Here is an 18,268-nt window from a genome sequence, read left to right as displayed (position 1 = left end):
TAAAGACATAATCGAAATCATGTGTCCTATGTGTTTTCAGAGGTCTGGTAAGATTAGATCAGGCTTTAGATAATGTTTGCAATGTTGATGGCAAATTTTCTGAAAAAGTGAAAACAAGATTTTACAGTAATGACAAAGACTGCAACTATTCCAAATCTATTTTAAACCAGACATATTTATTTAAACCCTACTTTCTTATAATAAAACTCCAGCTACTTTCAAACATGCATTGCGATCCCAAACGAAGGTCACTCAGTCTACATGAGCAGCTAAGAATCCAGATGTCGGCACTGAACCCACAGTAGGAATATTCATGACACGTAGTCGGGTGTAAATCAGTGAAAAGAGCCTTTTAACAAAACAGATGTCTGTCTTTCCTGTCAAACCCAGTTGGTCACAACCATTCCCACCCACCACCTGAAATTCCTGAAGGAGGCAGGACACGGCATCACAAAGGAGGAGATTCACGAGGAGGAGCTGGCAGAGGGTGCGGACGAGATCGACCATGCTGAGATGGAGCTGAGGAGAGGCCAGATCCTCTGGTTTAGAGGATTGAACCGCATTCAGACACAGGTACGAACTTTTGTTATCCAAAGAAAGTAGCATAAATATCTGTTCATTAAGAGATGCAAAAACCAGCAAATGGTGACTTCTCCCCTTATGCCCCTCAAATGACTGTATAATCTGTTATGAGTGAGTTGTAAGGAGACATGGAAGGCAATTAATGCTGCTTTCTAAATTATAATCAGTGTTTGAGATTTGAGATACATTTAGAACAGTCCATCCTAAATTCTTCTGGTCTCTCCTTTGTGTATTATTGCATTTAGGGAATCAGTTATCAGCTCTGCTGAACTGAACGAGAGCCTCAACCTACTTTATAAATCAGTGCCCAGAGACTGGTGATATTTATCTTCAGTAATGAATCCCAGGGCTCAATTCACTGCACAAAGTTCTTTTAAGGTGGAATGAGCATCAAGATGAATAAATCATGTTTCAGGTATATTAAAAATCCAGTTGAAGTGATCAGAGTTGTACATTAAACATTGCCGTAGCAGCAGCAAAGCAGCTGATTGGATGTTTGTGTCTATGATTGAGACGCAAACTGTCTCTGCTCCATGTCCCTCCATGATTTTGTTCAGCCTTGTGTTTTATTTGTTAGGAAGAAATTAAAACCCAGTGCAGTACATGTTGAGGGGACACACATCTGAACACACACAGTAGCCGGAGCTGCTCTCCAGTTAATTTCACACTCGGCTGCCGAGCTCCCGCACAGAACCACTTTATTACAGGGCTGAATTTAAAGCTTCCATCATGGGACAAACAGCTTATTGAATATTTTTCAGTCACTCAGTCTGTAACTGCATTTTATCTGAAACATACATTTTCTGAAACTCATCATAAACAACTGAACCTAGACTTTAAACTTGTGTAAAAAAGTCCTAAAAGCAAAATGCTGTGGAACCAGTCGAACACATAAGTCATGACAAACATAAGGAGGTCACTTATTTATGCGCCGACTGGACAGACTGGACTATTTGCTTATTTGAATCCTCTCCTAACTACGTATTTATTACCATGGTTAGTGCTAATAAATGTTTCTTCTAATGTGATGCGCTGAAATAAAACTGACTCATCTCACCAGGGCTACATTTTGATCCTTGGTTTTAGCATTAGTGTAATAATTAGTGTGGTTATTAAGGTTATGAGCGTCTTCTCTATAGACAGTCTAACATGTGCATGCGTCCACAGGCCGTTCCATTCAGTCCCTATAGGCCTCATTAGCGCCTACCTACAGTAACAACAGCCCACTCTGCTCCCACGTTCTCACACAGAACCATCTGGAACCAGAGGTCAGGTTTTCCTCTCTGACCTATAGTTACTGTGGTCAGAGGTTAAACATCTCTCTCTGTTTAACCACTGTCTGTTTCCCTCAACTCGCCCTGCTAAACTCATACCCCAATAGTTACTCTGAATACAAAACCACAAGTTGAACAGTATGAGCAGAGCAGTTATATTATATGTAGTTAGCCTGCAGTGACCTACTCAGATGCGGTTAGACTGGTTACTGAGCGTAGTGGAGCAGTTAGTAGCTGCAGAGTCAGACAGTTCCACCCAAACAGAGGTAAACGATGGGGAACGCAGGGACTACATCAGTCCAAAGCACCGTGCGACGGTGCTTTGGACTGATGACGGTCATTTAAGCGTCACACATTAACACGAAGATGAAACTACACTTTTGCGTCCTGTGCAGGGTTTTAAGTTGAGTCTTTGTCACGCAGCCACAGCACTTTATCAGGCAACAAGCACCATTCAAGGACACAACGCGTTTTGCCTGCGCTGGCTTCCTGCTGCTGCCCGTTTCGACAGAGGTTTCCTGCAAGCAACTACAATCTCAAACAAATTGTTTCAGATATAAAAACTGCAAAGGCTGCTGAATGTTTAATGAAGCAACTACCAGGTTTCTCCAAATTGTTTCCACTGCCTTAAAATGGCAAACCAAATCCCCCAAGCTCAAAGCGTCAGGAAGAAAAGCCACATTTCCCAAAGCTTCGTTTGGAGCTTTTAAAGATCACGTCCTGTGACCTGAGCTACTAATGGGATAGAGGTGAAGGTGGGAAACCCCGAGCGCTCGTAGCCTTCACTTCGTTTTCATGAGGCTGTAGAGCGTTGTGAAAGGAGGAGGAGGCCGTGAAAGGAGAATCGGCCACAAAGCTGCTCTCCACCGTCAGAGTGGAGAAAAGAGGAGGCTCCTTCTCTCCCCTCATGTCGGCGTCTATAATATCACTTTGTCGTCGTCCTGGAATGGGAGGATGAGGGGATGGAGGGGCAGGCGACGAAAGGCTGCGAGCTAATTAGGTTCTTATCTCTCCACGCTCCTCTTCCTGTCCTCCTCCTCTTTAATCCTGGTGGGCAGCGTTGTGCTGCTCAACGCCTCGACAGTCAAACACAGTGGGAGAATAATTGGTACAAGCAGCACCTCACTGCTGAAACTTTATCAGTCATTCCAAGTGACACATTTTCTCCACTTCCCTCTCAAAGCACTTCGAGTCGATTCAGAAGCTCAATGTTTTTTCTCTCCTTCATCTCTTTGTTCTGGTGGTTTGTTTTTCTTTCTCTAACTAAACTCTGACCTGATTTCTTTCTTTCCTTCTTTACAACCTCTCCTCCATCCTGTTCATCTTCTTCTTCTTCTCTTAAATTTGTGTCATGTTCTGACGATGCCCACTGCTGCAGTAAACCCTGTTCAGCTTGTTGCTTTTTGAATACGTTGGAGGTGGTAGTGATTTCTATTTTTTCTACACCCCGCAGCAACAAATTCACTGCATAGAAAACCCTGCTTCTAATGTCAATGAGCCTTAATGCAGAGATATGACTACGTCTCTATCAGCTACTGGCCACTCAGTGTCTTCATAGCCTATCTGGATCAGAAATCCACACAGTGTTCGGCCAGTCAGACCACTGACAACACATGTTCATAGTGACTTTACTGAGACTGTTTTGGGTTTGTTAAACACAAACCCAATGAAGCAGAAAATTCTCTATATTAATTTAAGAGTTGCTTGTTGTGACAAAAATTGAAGGATCCAAAACCTGAAAGTGTGATGAATTGTTTAATTACACGCTGACATGGAGACTTCACCTCAGCAGTGTCCTTAAACCTGCATTGATACGATGTTACAAGCCACTCACATCACATTTCTACGCTGGACCATCTACCCCACTGATCATCTAAACCCCAAACGGTCCATCTGAACCATTCAGCTTCCTTAAACCTCTCACTAACCAATATTCTCAGATGTTTTCTTGCTGACTTCTCTCCTCTGTCGTAGCGCCTCCGTCTCTGCTGTCTAACGGTGTGTTGTGGCTGTCCTCTCTTTAGATGGATGTGGTCTATACCTTCCAGACAGGCCAGGCGGCGGTGCCTGGTGCCCTGCGCCGCCAGCCGTCCGTTGTCAGCCAGCACAATGACGCCACTGCCGCCAAAACGCTCTCTAGCCCCACACACGTGGGGCTTAGCTCCTCCTCCTCTCTTACCAACTCCGCCGGGGCTCCGCCCCCTGCCGCTGCTGCTTCCACCTCCACTGCAGGCAGTGAGTCGGTGACTGGAGGCCAGCTAACACCACGCTTCAGCTGGCTGGACTCTCCTGTGTTTCAAGTGCATGACTGTCACTGTTTCTGTCATCAGCAGGTGTCTGCACGTCTGTTATTGAAAGATGAGACAATCTAATTGACACACGGTAGCCACAGAACCACTGCTGTCCAGCTTCAGATTTTTGTTTTTTATATTATTATTTATATTTAAATTTATGACAATATTTATATTTATAATTTTTCCCATATTTTTGCTCAGAATTCCAAAGCTCAACTTACAAAATCACATCAAAAGTGTGAGCGTGCGTAACAAAGCTCAGCAATAACATTATGTGCTGCTGCTTAAAAGCCATGCAAAGCTTTTTACCACAACACTTTGCGAAGGAGGCTGAATAAATGATAAACGATATGTTTTTTCTTGTTTTTGCGATAAGCGCTATTCTTTGTAAACCATTCAGGATGTGCAGACAACCTGTTCCTCAGTTTTCATTTGCTTCCTGTTTCTCTGTCCTCCTCTTTAGTGTTTTCCCAGTTTTAATCTCCATTTTATCGTTCTTTAAGTCGTGTTCATTATGTTCCTCTCATTTCTGCTGCTTCACTTTTTGCATGTTGTGACAATTTAACCTCCTGAAAACGGGACTATTAACCCTGATGCGACTTGCTGTCTAACGAGTCAAGGACAAATCACGTGTGGCCAACGAGAAGATAAAGAAGCTGTGGATCCTTCTGATTTATGACAGTGGGAGAAAAAAAAACGTGTCCTAGTTTCTTTGTTGCTCTCTTTTCATTTCCTCAGAGGCGATAGCCTGTACACCAAGATAATTTTATGGGTTAATCCTGAGCAGGGTTAAATCTCTCAGCCTCAGCAAGTCTCTCATGGTTTAACAGCCAAGAGCTTTTTAACTTGTGACTCGTGTGTGTGGTGTGGTGGTTGCATGTATGCTCTAAGCTGCACTGCTTAGCCTGCAGCTCTCTTGTGGTTCCGTAATAGAGAGCTTTGAACAGCAGGGTTATTAATTATAATGAAGAGTGGCTGCTGGCGCGTATAAATCAGTGTGATCAGCTGCAGCCTCTGTGGATTCATCACAGAGGAAACGACTTTAGGCCAATAGAAGAGAGCAGCTAGAGGACAAAATCATTCTGGCTCTGAATGTGGTTATAAATACTTAACAGTGTGCATGTGTTTGTTGTTTTTCTCAGGCATGTGTCTGTTTGTTGTTTATTCAGGTGATATATAAAAAGATAGATTACTATTAACACCTTTGGCCCATATCTGCACATGGTCCCAAAAGTCTGTTTCCTTGGATGTTTGAGATCTGCATACATTTAATTATACATCACAATTGAAATGTATGAAGTTGCAGCACTTTATATAAAGAGTCTTTGGTGGAAGTTCACGTTGGGAACGTGAAGTAGTTAACACACAGAGTTGGACGAGAGCAGTACTGGTTGGACGTAGCTATGAATCTGTTATGTGATTGTACCAGGTCAACACTCCCTGACCAGAATATGCATTTCAGACTGTACCTGACTGTATCTCCATGTTATGACTTGGACAAACGCCGTTATGACAGTGCAGTCTGTTCTAAACCTGGTGTATGATCAGGTTCAGGAAAACAAATGTGGGCTGGGTCTGTGTCTGGGGGTGTTTGAAGTACCTGAAGGTCGACTGCTTCCCCAGAGTTTAAAGTGCTTATTGCCTGGTTTGGGTTTTTCCTGTTTCATGCTTTTTAGTTATTGTGAAGGGAAACATTTATCTATTATCATTTAAACCGTAGTGTGTTGACATCTCTGTGTTCTTAGTCAGGTCTATTAAGTGTTTTCCAGATTACATAAATCTGCCCCAACATCATCCCATCAACCTGTTGGGACGACCTGAGACTGGAACCTGGTGCCAGAACGCGTTAACGTTTTCCCTGCGGCTCTTCTGGCTGTTGGGTAAAATTCCTGCAGCAAGGTTGAGGATCTAGTGGAACGTTAAGTCAGTATTTGCTGTCAAACAGCATCAGGTCACCTCAGGACACTTGGTTGGGAAGCTTCTTAGCAGGTTGTTTGTTACTACGGACTCAGGCCGCCTCGGTTTGGGCTCCAGGTGCAGATAAGGACTGTGTGCATGTGTGTCTGGTTTGTTGCGATGCTGTTGGTAAATTGTGTGTTTTTTTGTTTTTTTTTGTTGTGGTTGTTGCTGTTTGTCTTCATGCACCTGGCTGTCTCCAACCATTTGACCTATTGTGTTGATGTTTCATGTATTTTTCAGTTGTGCACCCCCTTCCCAGATGTGCCACCATCCGCACCTGCTGCCTGTTCAGCCTCACGCTCTCACGATCGCCTGTCCGTCCTGACGTCTCCTTTCTCTTGTGTTTCAGATTAAGGTGGTGAACGCGTTCCGTAGCTCCCTGTTCGTGGGGCTGGAGAGCCCAGAGTCCCGTAGCTCCATCCATAGCTTCATGTCCCATCCTGAGTTTGTCCCTCTGTCTGAGGAGGAGGCTAACAACCCTCCGCTCAAGGAAATCGGAGTCAAGCCTGAGATCTTCCACGACGCCTCCTCTGAGTCCCCCAGCACCGCCCCCTCGGTCAAGCCATCCATCTGAGCTCCTCCTCCCTCCTCTTTATTGAAATCCCATGTCCTCCTTACCAACTGAACTGTCACACTGAGGAGCGAGGTCATCACTCTGCTCATCCCTTCATTCTGCACACACACATGCTTCGCAGCGTCTCCACCCCTTCAGTCATTCCTGCCACGTTCTGTTTCTCATGCTGACTGTGGCATTGCTCTGCCTGTAAGTTTGCCCCTCCACCACCACCACCACCACCACCACCACACACGAATTAATCAGGGTGGAGCCCGAGTCTCCGCTGTGGAAGGCCTGTCCTCGTCTATCCATGTATATTTTTTACTTGATGATCCTTTTAAAAAGCTTTTAACCTGTGTTGGGTTAAATCCTTGCAGAACTCACAGCAGCATGTCGTGTTCTGTACTCGCTTCATTCCTGTGTAACGCTCTCTCAAACGGCACAGAACTTTTCAAAGAGTGCAGTGATTCTCATGTACATATGTTGCCGCTCTTCTACACAGCTAACAGCTGGATTTGGTGTTCAACGGTTTTTTAGGTAAAATGCAAAGGTTTTACCGGTTTTTCTTTTTTTTTTTTTGTTTTCTAGATGTTCAGCCTTTGTTTGTTCTTAAAATCTCAAAAGAATGTTAAATGGTTGATTCAGACTCCTGAGAATGTCTTGTGAGTGTGACACTACAGTCTTCAACGTTCAGCTGTTAAAAGGTAGTTTTTCCCTTTACCGTGTCTGTATGTGTGGGTTTTTTTAGCTGCTTCGTTGCATGTTGAAGGACAGAATGTTTACTACCCACAGTTATCGACCACGCCGGCATATACTCACTTAGGGCTCGCTTTGTGCTCAGTAGGGGTCTGACCTCATCTCATCCTTCTGGTTCTCTGCGCCCCTTCCCTCGCTCGGCCACTGTGTGTGGTTCAACCCCCTCCTCCCCCACTAAAATCCATGCTACGTAGTGTTGAATTGCATGATAACTTAGGAATGATTATAAGCGACTCCCCTAGAGGCCCCTGTGTGTTTCGTCTGCAGCAGCATCTGTTCAGAAAACCGTGAGCTTCCTGTCTGTGGAACACGTTCTCCCACAACAGACTCATCCATACTGGGCTAAAGGAGGAAGCTGCAGCAGGGCAGTTAACGCCCTGTTACACTTGCTGGTAACATAGTGGGTGTCTGGCGTGTACAGTCGATGTGCTTCTAGGTTTCGTGGATCGTATTTCACCCAAACGTACCTGCTTTTGTTTGGCCACGAGCAGCAGGGATTTAGGCTCAGACGCTGTAGCTCAGTGTCTTTAGCAAAGGTTGCAGCTCAGTTGGGATCAGACACCTCTCTGGAACTTCTGTCACTGTGTAGTTGTGCACTGCAAGTCTGCACCAACACATTACTACAGCTACATTCTTTCTCAGCCATGACCATCACACTGTGAGGCGACTCCTGCTAACCTCTGCTCCAAAACCTAAACTGCATAATTTGTCTATTTGGTCCATTATTGAGCTTCAGAGGTTCGTTGGCACAAGACTGAACACGAGACCGTACCTTAACAGTTTCCCTCGACAAGCCTCGCACCTTGTCCTGGAGGATCCTGAAGTGTTTCATGCCTGAGTTGATGTATAGTCCCTGCATTGTGTCTAGAATATAAACTCTCCGTGAGGGATTCGTGAGGTGCCTTGATCATCCACGTAATTATAGAAACACAGTTTTACAGTGAATAAAGGTGTTAAATCAAAGTTGGCTTTGTATTCTGTCTGACTTTTAACCAATCTGACTGAACTGAACTGATGTTAACAGGAAGCTTGGCTCGTTTTTATCTCTGAATTTTACTACTTTAGCTTGAACAAGTCATTTTAAACATCTATTACTAGCTTTATGTTGGATCTGAATGTACAGGAGCGGTGACTGCAGTATACAGAAGTCTGTTTTGGGTCGGAGTGCAGGAAGTTATTGGATTTCTGAACAGAGTCTGGACCAGACAGTCTGTCTGCGTAAGACAAATCTTAGAACCACTTCTGATGTCCCCTTGTTTGTCACGTCCTATAAACAAGAACAGCGTGTGACATGGCTCAGCCAGCAGCAGAGTAGGTGTTCCACCGTCACCGTCATCACTCGCCTGCGCGGCTGTGTTTGATTGACAGGCGCCGGCGCGCCGGCCGTGCTGACGTACGTCTGTGGCGGACTGAGCCTGTAGAGGTGTCCTCACTGTGTCCCTGCTGCTGCTCAGCACTTCCTGCTGCCGCTGTCTACAGATAACCGTCTTAGAAGAAGGAGTCATCTCTCAATCAGATGAAGCAGAAGCAGCGTGTGTCTAATCCCTTCTTAGTGCGACCAGCAGCCTCCAACCTATGAGCTAGGACGCTATATTGAAGTAATGCGCTACTACTGCCATATTCCCAACCTTTGGTCACGACTAGTTTCTTCCTCTCCCCTCTGATGAGCTTTTTCTATGTAACTCAGAGCCATATTTTATAGGTTGTCTGTATTGTTTTTTAACTCATTGTTATTGAGGTTTCCTTTGGACTTCCTCACCTATGACTCCCAGACCCCCACCCCCCGGCCCTCGACTCCCAACGCGACCAAAAAGCAAAGAGGAAAATCTTCAGACGTCACTGCCGAACCAAGTTTAAAGGACCTCTACAATGTTTACATGAAAAGCGAGTGGGTGGCAGTTTGCCTGCGCTTCTCTCATCCGACCACTTCCCTGTCACTCCCTTGCTTTCCTGAATCTTAGAGTTACTATTTAACTAAATAGGGAATCTTTCTTGCATGGTTTTCATATAAAATTCAATGTTTTGCTCATTTTTTACAATTCTTCTGTATTTTTATATTAAGTACTTTTTAATATTTTGGAGATATATGAATATATATGTATAGGCTGAAGAGTTTGGTGACAGTACAGTATATGAATGAGATGAATCTACCGTGGACTGTCTTTTTACAGCTCTCTAAATATTTATGCCACGTGTGTCGTCACCTAATGCGAGGGCTCAGAAACATGCAGTGACTTGTTTACTTCCTGTTGGCCGATCAATTGGAGTCTCAACAAGTAGTCTCATCAGCCCCTTGACATCAGTATATTCACTTTATCTAAGCTGTTGTGACACTACACGCTATGTGATTTCTTTTGTTTTTATTTTTTTATTCCAGCTCCATTAGAGTTCAGCAAATGCTACATGGTTACAGCTAACTGTGTCAAACATTAAATGGGAGTATAGAGTTATTTATCCAACCTCTGGATTTCTTTGTTTCTGTACTTGGAACTTGCTACGACTGATTTCTTGGAGTGAGTGGGTTGATGCTGTTTCCAACTGGCTGGTGTCCGAGCTGATGCCTCAGAGCTGTGTCCCGCCTCAGGCCGCGCCTCCTCCACGTCTGTCCGTAATCGCGCTGCGTCGCCTCAGACCAAAAACCCACAAAGCAACAGGCGACCAAAGTTGAGTCAAGGCCGACACTGAAAGCTTTGTTTGTCCTGTGATTGGTAGAAGCTGATTGGACTTCATCAGCGGGAGCTTTTCAACCAAAGCTCAAAAATTATGTCACCATTTCTGCATTGTTAGGACTTTTTCGCCCCAAAAATACTTTTTACAGAAGTCAGAGTTAATCTTCAGTTTTATTTAGTCTTCACACACACTACAGGGGAGGGGGCCTTCTAGCCGTGACTAGGGCCCCAGATACGCTGTGTCAGGCCCTGAACAGAAGGTTGTCACTTGAACCCAGGCCAAAGTGAGACGTGCTCCGTACCTCATCTTAATGCGGCGGCAGAGCCTGCGTCGGGACACAGACGCAGCAGTAGATGTCATCCACCTTTTATTTCAAACACATTTCCCACTAACAGAGCAGGACTGTTGAGGCCACTCACTTCCTGCCGCGTGTCCATTGGCTGTCGGTGAGACACGCCCTCCTAACGATGATGCGTTTCCTGTTTGTTGTGTTCACCTGCTGAATGTGACAGAACAGCTGTGCTCTTACAGTCAGTACAATGTAAATATTGTGAAATACGTGAATGAAGTGTATCCGCTGTCTGTGCCGGTGACAGGAAGTGGGAGAGGGGGCAATCAGCCAGTTATCACCCAGCAAAGCTTTAAGACCGTTCTGCCAAAGCTGATCTCCTTTTGCTTTTCTTCTTCCTCCTTCACGAGTCACGTAACCCCTGGATCCGATTGCCCCCCTGCTCATCTGTTGGACTGGTTGCCTTCACATCTCATGCCAGGTGCACAGTCAGACCTGAGCAGCACTCCTGCTCACAGACGTGACACGAGCCGAGTCTGGACAAGGTTCCACAGCCTGTTTTTAGTTACCTGAAGCTTCACTTTTGGAGAATTTAAAGATCCATTTCGCGAGCGTTTCTCATTCAGACTTCCGTGTGGAGAAGGAACTGGCTTCAGGTCATCGTTGCATTTTGACTGTGTTGCTTCCTCTTCAGAGCACTGCCTTTCTCAGAACAGCTTCCTGTCATGGGATCCTAGAACATCTTTGGAGAACCTGGACACACTTCAACGTTCACAAAGAAAAAATGGTCTAAACGTACTGGAAATATCAGTTGGAAAAGTCATAACTACTTAACATATATATCTATATATTTATAGATGTGTCTATGTATTTATATCTAGTATGTATGTAGATACATGATAGATATAAGTACATAGATATATATATATATACAGTTTCTCAGTTGAACATCTTTGCAAAAAAGACTGAAAAAGATTTGTTTTCTGTAATTACTATGATACACAGTAATAGGCGTTGGTGTTATTTTTGTATAAACATAATATCATCTATGTGGCATGCATGACATATATACAAAATTTGGTGGTTTAAAGCAATATGTCCAACCTGGTGCGATTGGTTCTGTCGTGTTCTGTGTAGCCTAAAGCCACTCTGTACGAAAAGAGAAAAAACGGAAAAAAAGAGGAACTGCATTTGGGTAAACTAGGCGTTCAGTATCCGTGTTCTATGTTCCGTGTTCTGCATGTTTTCGTATGGAATGAAACATCCCCAGTGTTGACTCGTTTTCCAGATTAGTCTCACGTGAAGCATGACACAGACTCATGTAGTTGCACTGTGAGGTGAAACACACTGAGGAAGTAAAGTTGTGTGACTTCTAATGGATGGTGATGGATGGAGGTTGTGTGTTTTTGTTTTTTCATGTCCTGCCATTGTCTCATTTACCCACCAGTAAAGTTACTAGCAGCTACGTCTCCACTGTTTCATCCTCATGTCCCACAAACACAAAGCCACTCAGCGTTTCCTGAACCCATCGCCGTCTGTGCAGTGAGAGGAGGAGGGAGACTGATGTTCAGCATGTGCTTCAGGCCGTCATTATCAGCCAGCTTCCCTCTGCTGGCGGCTCCGAAGGGACTGGGAACAATGGAGTCACTCACCTGTGAAACGTCTGTTTACGTTGGAGCCTGGCTGAAACGCCCGTCCCATAGACAAGTGTGCTTTAACCTATCACTGTTTGTAGCAGCAATAACTTTTTGATCAATGTATAAAAAAAATCAACCTCAACGAAATCTTTAGTGATGGTAAAGTGTTGTATTCAACCTCGTCACAGCTTTATTTGTTTAGTGGGAACTTTATAGAACACACTAGAAAATCTTAGTGAACAAACCGACCCAGCGGTTTATTTAAATCAGGTTTATTAAGAAAACGCCCAACGTTAGGATCAGCCGGGCTCTAATTCATGTGAGCTGTGTTGTGTTGTTGTGTTGACATGCGTTGTGTTCAGACAAACATTTAGAACTAAGAAAATTAAAGCAGTTTACTGTGGACGCACACATCCAGACAAACCCCGACGTCGTGTTTTAACGCTTTAGTGATACAAAACTGTGGCATATTAATCACAACATGTAAACAGGAGTATTTGCATTAACACTTATGGACGCTGATATTTAGTTTTAATCATGAATGAGTGCAGTAAATGTTCAACAGACACTGAACATTCAGTAAACGGTCGTTATTAAGTCGGACGCAAACATGTGTTTTCCTTTGTGGGTGACGTTTTATACAAAATCTTCAACTGTTTAATATGATTTGAATGAATAATCAAACGCTCCTCCTGCCCTCAGCTACACTGTGTTTAGGCTTCATCTGATCACTCATACTTTACTGATGACTCGGCCGCGTGTTGCTGAGGCGCTGATCTGACCACAGATCAGTCGCTGTGCAGATGTAGAGCCTCAAACGTCCTGTGCTTCCCTGTGTGTGTGTGTGTGTGTGTGTGTGTGTGTGTGTGCGTGTGCGCTTCTGGCTCTGTGGAGGTGTGTTTCCTCAGTGTGTGGCTCACCTTCTCATCCTGTCCGTTCCTATCAACCATCCTCCTCCTGTTTGCTTCGATCTATGCAACAGAATCCTCCAGTTCAGCTCCAGTGGTTGATTTGGTTTCTCACGTTTCTTTCCCTCACACTCTCACGCTGTCTGTCGCCTCGTCTGCGTCTCTACTTCGCTGATTTACTTCTGATTTTCATGTTCTTTTGACAAACAGAACCACGATACCTGTACATTAATGTATGTATGTACGTGTGTGTACTTCAGGTGCACACGCATGTTGTTTTCTTTACTCTTTTGTAAAATATGATCATGTGGAATGCCTTGGTCTTAGTGTCATGTTGTTTGAACTTAAGCTGAACAAAAGATGATAATCAAGCAACGGAGTAAAAGTTGTTACATAAATATATATATAATATAAATATATATATAAGTATATACAAATCTATATACATAAAATAAAGCCATTGGAATTTGAAGTACTTCGGTGTCAAGTTCTGTTTTTTAAGGACCAGATCATCTGTTAATAGGGTAATATTTTGAACATACAGTATCTAAGATACTTCTTATCAACTAATGTCCTGTGTTGTCTCGTTATAAATGAGCTGCAGCATGTGAACATCATCTAATAAAAACCCTTGGTGAACAGAGATCACAAGGTGCTGACATATTAGCAGAGAATATAGATATAAGAAATGTGCTCTCGCTTTGTGTTCCATATAAAAAGCTCTGTTTTAATGTTTGGTGTGTGTTCTGTTTCTCCGGCCTGCTGTGACCGGGTGCTGGAGCCGCTGTTTGCTGTGGCTGTGTGGGCCGAGTGAACCATTAAACACATCAAGGACATGTGAGCAATTAAATGCAGGAAATGGGGCACAGCTGGAGACAACATCTGGAAGGTCTCATTGTTAGGCCAATGCCAGCGTTCACCTGAGGAGCTGGGTTCACTGCTGTGGACAACAGAGGGCAGAGGTGGGAGAGCAGCTTTCAGCCCCACACACACCACACACACACACACACACACACACACACACACACACACACACACACACACACACACACACTGGAGTTTATTACACAGGCGCACACACATCAAGCCTCTGCTGGGAATTATCTTCTCTCATTAAAAGTTTAGGAAAAAAATCAGAGGCAGCTGTAATCGGAATGTACTGAACCTATTACTTAAGTGTTTTTATACTTTTTCATTTTCAACGCAGGCAGAGACTAAAGTACAGAGCGAGTGCCCTAATGCCTTGATGTTTTATTCATAAAATCTGATCAAATACTAATCCACTGTTTTTGAGTTCATTTTACTGAGTTCATTTTACTGTTACTGTCATTGGTCACATGTTACGACGTAGGATGATTTGTTTTCGTTATATGCTATTAATGAAAAGTATTGAATATATCATGATAAACTTCAGGCTTCCTTCCTCTGCGGGGTTCAAACCAAGGAATCACATTCCTGCTCTCTTGGATCGCTACAGTGCGTTACCATGGTGACCCAGCTGTGACCATTCATGATGACACAAGGTGCTACAGTGAGGACTAGTGCAGCATATTCCTGTGGTGTGGGCCATTGAACAGCTTTCAGACCCGCAGCCTCAGCATGACGTGGACCGTCGTGCTGCTCAGAGCCGGAGCTCCACGCAGCCCATCATGGCCTGTGCATGTGAATCTACTGCTGCAACCTGAGCGTTACCCACATCTGACGCACACCAACACGGCAGTAAAAGGTGAACGTGACCTTTGTTCCCGTGCTGCACAGACAGACACGCGCGCTCACTGTGCAGTGGATGACGAGCTCGTCCTCTAGCGCTGTCTCCTGACCTCTACTTCGTCTCCTCCCAGATTAAAACGTGCAAGGCGGCAGTAGATTCACTGGTCTCACTGGTTCGAAGCTCAAGACAAGCTCACGCCCCCAGTGGCGCTGGGCTGAACGACACGTCCTCTTATTGAGCTGCTCGGTGCAATGCTGCCCCCGTGTGGACGCCAATGGGTACTACATTTCCTGTTAAACACTGCCTGATTCAGTCACTGATGTACACAGTCATGGGTAATAATATGATTTAAGTCTGATTAGACTAACAGATTAGTTATGGTGACTACACACGGAGTTTTATTATTACTGAGACAGGATTGAACCTAAATTTACAGGTGTCCCTAATAAAGTGGCCAGGGAGCGTATGTTCTGTGTGAACACTCTAAAGTCGCTGGTTTGTTGCACTCGCGTCCTCACACACTGTATGTTTTTGATAATTCTTCTGTTTTCATCACCTGTACAGAAACTTCGGTTATGAATGAGCGAAGCCTGCTCCTCTGCTTCCTGCTGTGAAAAACGTTGCTGCTGATTAGTTTCTTCTCTTTGTGCCTCTTCTTTCTTCGTCGGTCTCAGTTTCCTTTGAATTCCTTCACACCATCGTTTATTCTAAATGGAATAAATGGCTTCTCCTCGCTCCATCTCTCCGCCCACGGGCCTCCGATGGCGGCCTACATTTCTCGCCGAGGGAAACTCGTGCTGGAAGGTGTTGTCACGACAACTGCGTTTCTAACGGCGACTGAGGCGGCGGCGCGGCTTCATTAGCTCTGGGGGCTGTGGTGGTTGTAAAGGAGCTGGAGAGAAGCTCCAGGAGACAAGCATCTTAACTACGTACAGGCAGAAAAGTTTAAACCGAACGCAGACGCTCTTCATCCTGACTCATTCCTCGTGTGTCTGCATCCTCAACATCAATGCACGCATTCAGCCCCATTTCCCTAAATTCCTCTTTGTCAGACGCATGAGTCTCTCTCCAAAAAGGGGCTCGGATTAGACCAGAAAATAGAAAAATGATAATCCCTCAATTGAATTTCATCCTTCGTTTTCCAAACACCTGATTATGTAAAGAGTGTGTAAACCTCCTCCACCGTCGCACTGAGGGGCAGGAGGCTGTTTGGGATTGTATTAACACAAACGGGTTGGAAAATGTTTGATAGGCCTATTTATTCTGCACAGACACAAAACCACATGTCAGAGAGGCAGCGGTGCTGACGTCGGTTTCATTAGCAAATCAAAAGACGCAATTTCAGTTTGTTGTGACTCTTAAGCCCGTGGGAGGTCTGGTGTGTGTGTGTGTTTGTGTGTGTGTGTGTGTGTGTGTGTGTGTGTGACAGCATTATAAAAGGTCTGAAGGTCGAGCCTGAAGTCACTTTAGTGTCTTGCCACTGGAGGAGCTGCTGCCGCCACCAGGGACCATGTAAGTAGTTTGCTTTTCCAATCTTTGCTGTGTGGGATCGACTGGAACCAGGTGCATCTGTGCAGAGATGATTTTATGTTTAACTTCATGAAACATTATTTTTTACAAAGATGTGAAACAAACATCAACCTCTGTCTTTATCTATAAAATACTTTCATGGATTGTTACAAAAAAGTGTAAAACTGGATTTTTAAAATGAAGAGATTTTCAGAGCTGCCTGAAGGTCGAACGGAAGTGAAGACACATTTGGAAACGTGGCTTTTTATGCATTTAATTGTTTTCCTTTTTCCGACTTTTAGTCATTGCATCAACAGAAACTGGATCAATCGTTTACTTGCTGGATGTTCAGGTTGATGTAATTTACTGTTGCTCTTTTCAGCTGCTCTGTGATTTTCCCCACACCAGATGATTTATTGTGCCTTCATAGAATCATAATTTCTGCTTGAGAGGTGTTGAAAAACAGGTTTTTAAGACTTCCAGCCAATTAACAAACGTCTGAACGAACAAGGTCTAATTTGACTTTAAGCCATTCATCTTCATTTGAGTTTCAGACAGTTTTAAACAAGGGATTAAAGCGTGTAGATTTTTATTTGACTTTGAAAATGAAACATTTTACTGGACAAACACAAAGACAGCGAACCTCACTATGTCACAGCGAAGAAGCAAAACATAACTCAAGTATTTTTTATTGCAGTTTTTTTGCCCTTCAGCTGCTAAACAGTCAAATTCTACTTATGACTGGAAATGAATGGACCAGACAGACGTTTTGCGAAGATAAAAAAGTGGCATCAGAACACTGGACAGTTTGAATCATGACGTTGAAGCAGTTAAAGTGGTATTGACCATTGACTATATGACTATAGGTTGTTTTCCTATAAATAACCAGTGTGTTTTGCTGTTCAATTGCAGAAGATGCAGATGTCCCACAGACCTGTGCAATGGCTCGCTGTCATGAGTCTTGTCATCTTTACAACTGGACAGTGTCAACAAAACCAGTTGTGAGTTGTTTTCATCTCAGTGATAAGTTGCTGTATTGGATGGAATCACAGTACAGGTGTATCTAATAAATTGGCCAGTGAGGGTGAATTAGGTGTCAGCTGAATTGTGAGGACTGAACTGAGCATGTTCTGACGTGGACTCCTCCCATTCTCTCCTTCGTCCCGCAGTCGCCGGGCTGTGACTGAACACCAGCTGATGCACGACCGCGGCCGGAACATCCAGAGTCTCAAACGGCTCATCTGGCTGTCCAGCGCCATCGAAGGTCTCCACACGGCCCAGACCCGCGCCGCCTCGTTCGACCCCACAAAGATCCTGAACCTGGCTCTGGATCCGGCGCTGGGCCCTGCTGACGAGAGCCCGCAGCCGGTCCGCGTGCAGAGCCTCCTCAGAGACTTCTTTAATCCTTACCTGACTCGGGTGTCAGACAGAGAACCATAACATGATGCACCACTGTGAAGCAATGAATCTTTGAAAATAAAGCACTTGAAGCACAGCAGCAGAACATCTGTAGTGGCACCAAAGGTTCAGATTAAAATTGCTGGATTATTGGTGTGAGCTGCTAGCTACTTTTATTTTGTAATACAACCATGACATCTGTGGCTGTATGATTAAAAAACCTGTGGAGGTGAATCACAACTGTAATAAATTTAAATATAAATAAACATAAGACAATGTTGTCTCTGGTCATCACTAAACAGATAAAAGCTACTCTCTAAGTGTGGACATGTGGAACGTTAATGAAAGTAAGCACATTATGAGGCCTTTAGAGCCTTTAGTCGTTTCTGTATTAAAAATTTAATTACTGGTGGAGTTTGTTGAGCCTAATGTAGCTGTCATCGTCTCAAAATATGTTGTTGTCATTCATTGATCACTTTGTGTCACTTCTGTTCTTCTGAGCACATCATTTGTTTCCAGAACCTTAAAAATAAAAACAATGTCAGTATTGTATTCAGCACTGTACAGCACACTATTCTAACAGTATTTGAATTGTGTTGTCCTTTGAATTAACTAAATGAGCTTCATTTTATAGAAGGACTTTTATGTGTGGTTGTGATTTGATTGGCTCAGTTTTATCTTGTAAACATGTATATTAATCCTTATGGTTGCATGGCTTAGATCTG

At 44.0% G+C, this 18,268-nt stretch overlaps 2 protein-coding genes across 6 annotated transcripts in view; both read left to right on the top strand.

Annotated features, from left to right (window-relative positions):
• The window catches only part of LOC114855272 (plasma membrane calcium-transporting ATPase 1-like), a 61,959-nt gene extending 48,559 nt beyond the window's left edge, over positions 1–13,400 (top strand). For 2 of the 5 annotated variants that reach the window (XM_055508833.1, XM_029150306.3), the window contains 3 exons: positions 391–573; positions 3,881–4,091; positions 6,459–6,599. In XM_055508833.1, the coding sequence (XP_055364808.1) occupies positions 391–573; positions 3,881–4,091; positions 6,459–6,463 (399 nt within the window). In that variant the 3' untranslated portion in view covers positions 6,464–6,599. Of the gene's footprint in view, positions 1–390; positions 574–3,880; positions 4,092–6,458 lie in introns of all 5 variants that reach the window. The other 3 variants (XM_029150307.3, XM_029150305.3, XM_029150309.3) reach the window with 2 other exon arrangements.
• Positions 13,401–16,014: 2,614 nt separating this feature from the next.
• On the top strand, positions 16,015–18,262 carry pth4 (parathyroid hormone 4). The gene is made up of 3 exons (XM_029150491.3): positions 16,015–16,148; positions 17,058–17,146; positions 17,315–18,262. Exons 2-3 carry the CDS (start codon positions 17,061–17,063, stop codon positions 17,583–17,585), a joined length of 357 nt encoding a protein of 118 aa, XP_029006324.1. The 5' UTR covers positions 16,015–16,148; positions 17,058–17,060; the 3' UTR covers positions 17,586–18,262.
• The last annotated feature ends 6 nt before the right edge of the window (positions 18,263–18,268 follow it).

The sequence above is a fragment of the Betta splendens genome, chromosome 5, assembly GCF_900634795.4.
Source record: "Betta splendens chromosome 5, fBetSpl5.4, whole genome shotgun sequence".
Lineage (NCBI taxonomy): Eukaryota > Metazoa > Chordata > Actinopteri > Anabantiformes > Osphronemidae > Betta > Betta splendens.
Note: the sequence above shows the minus strand (reverse complement) of the source record. Positions and strands in the feature narration are given on the sequence as shown.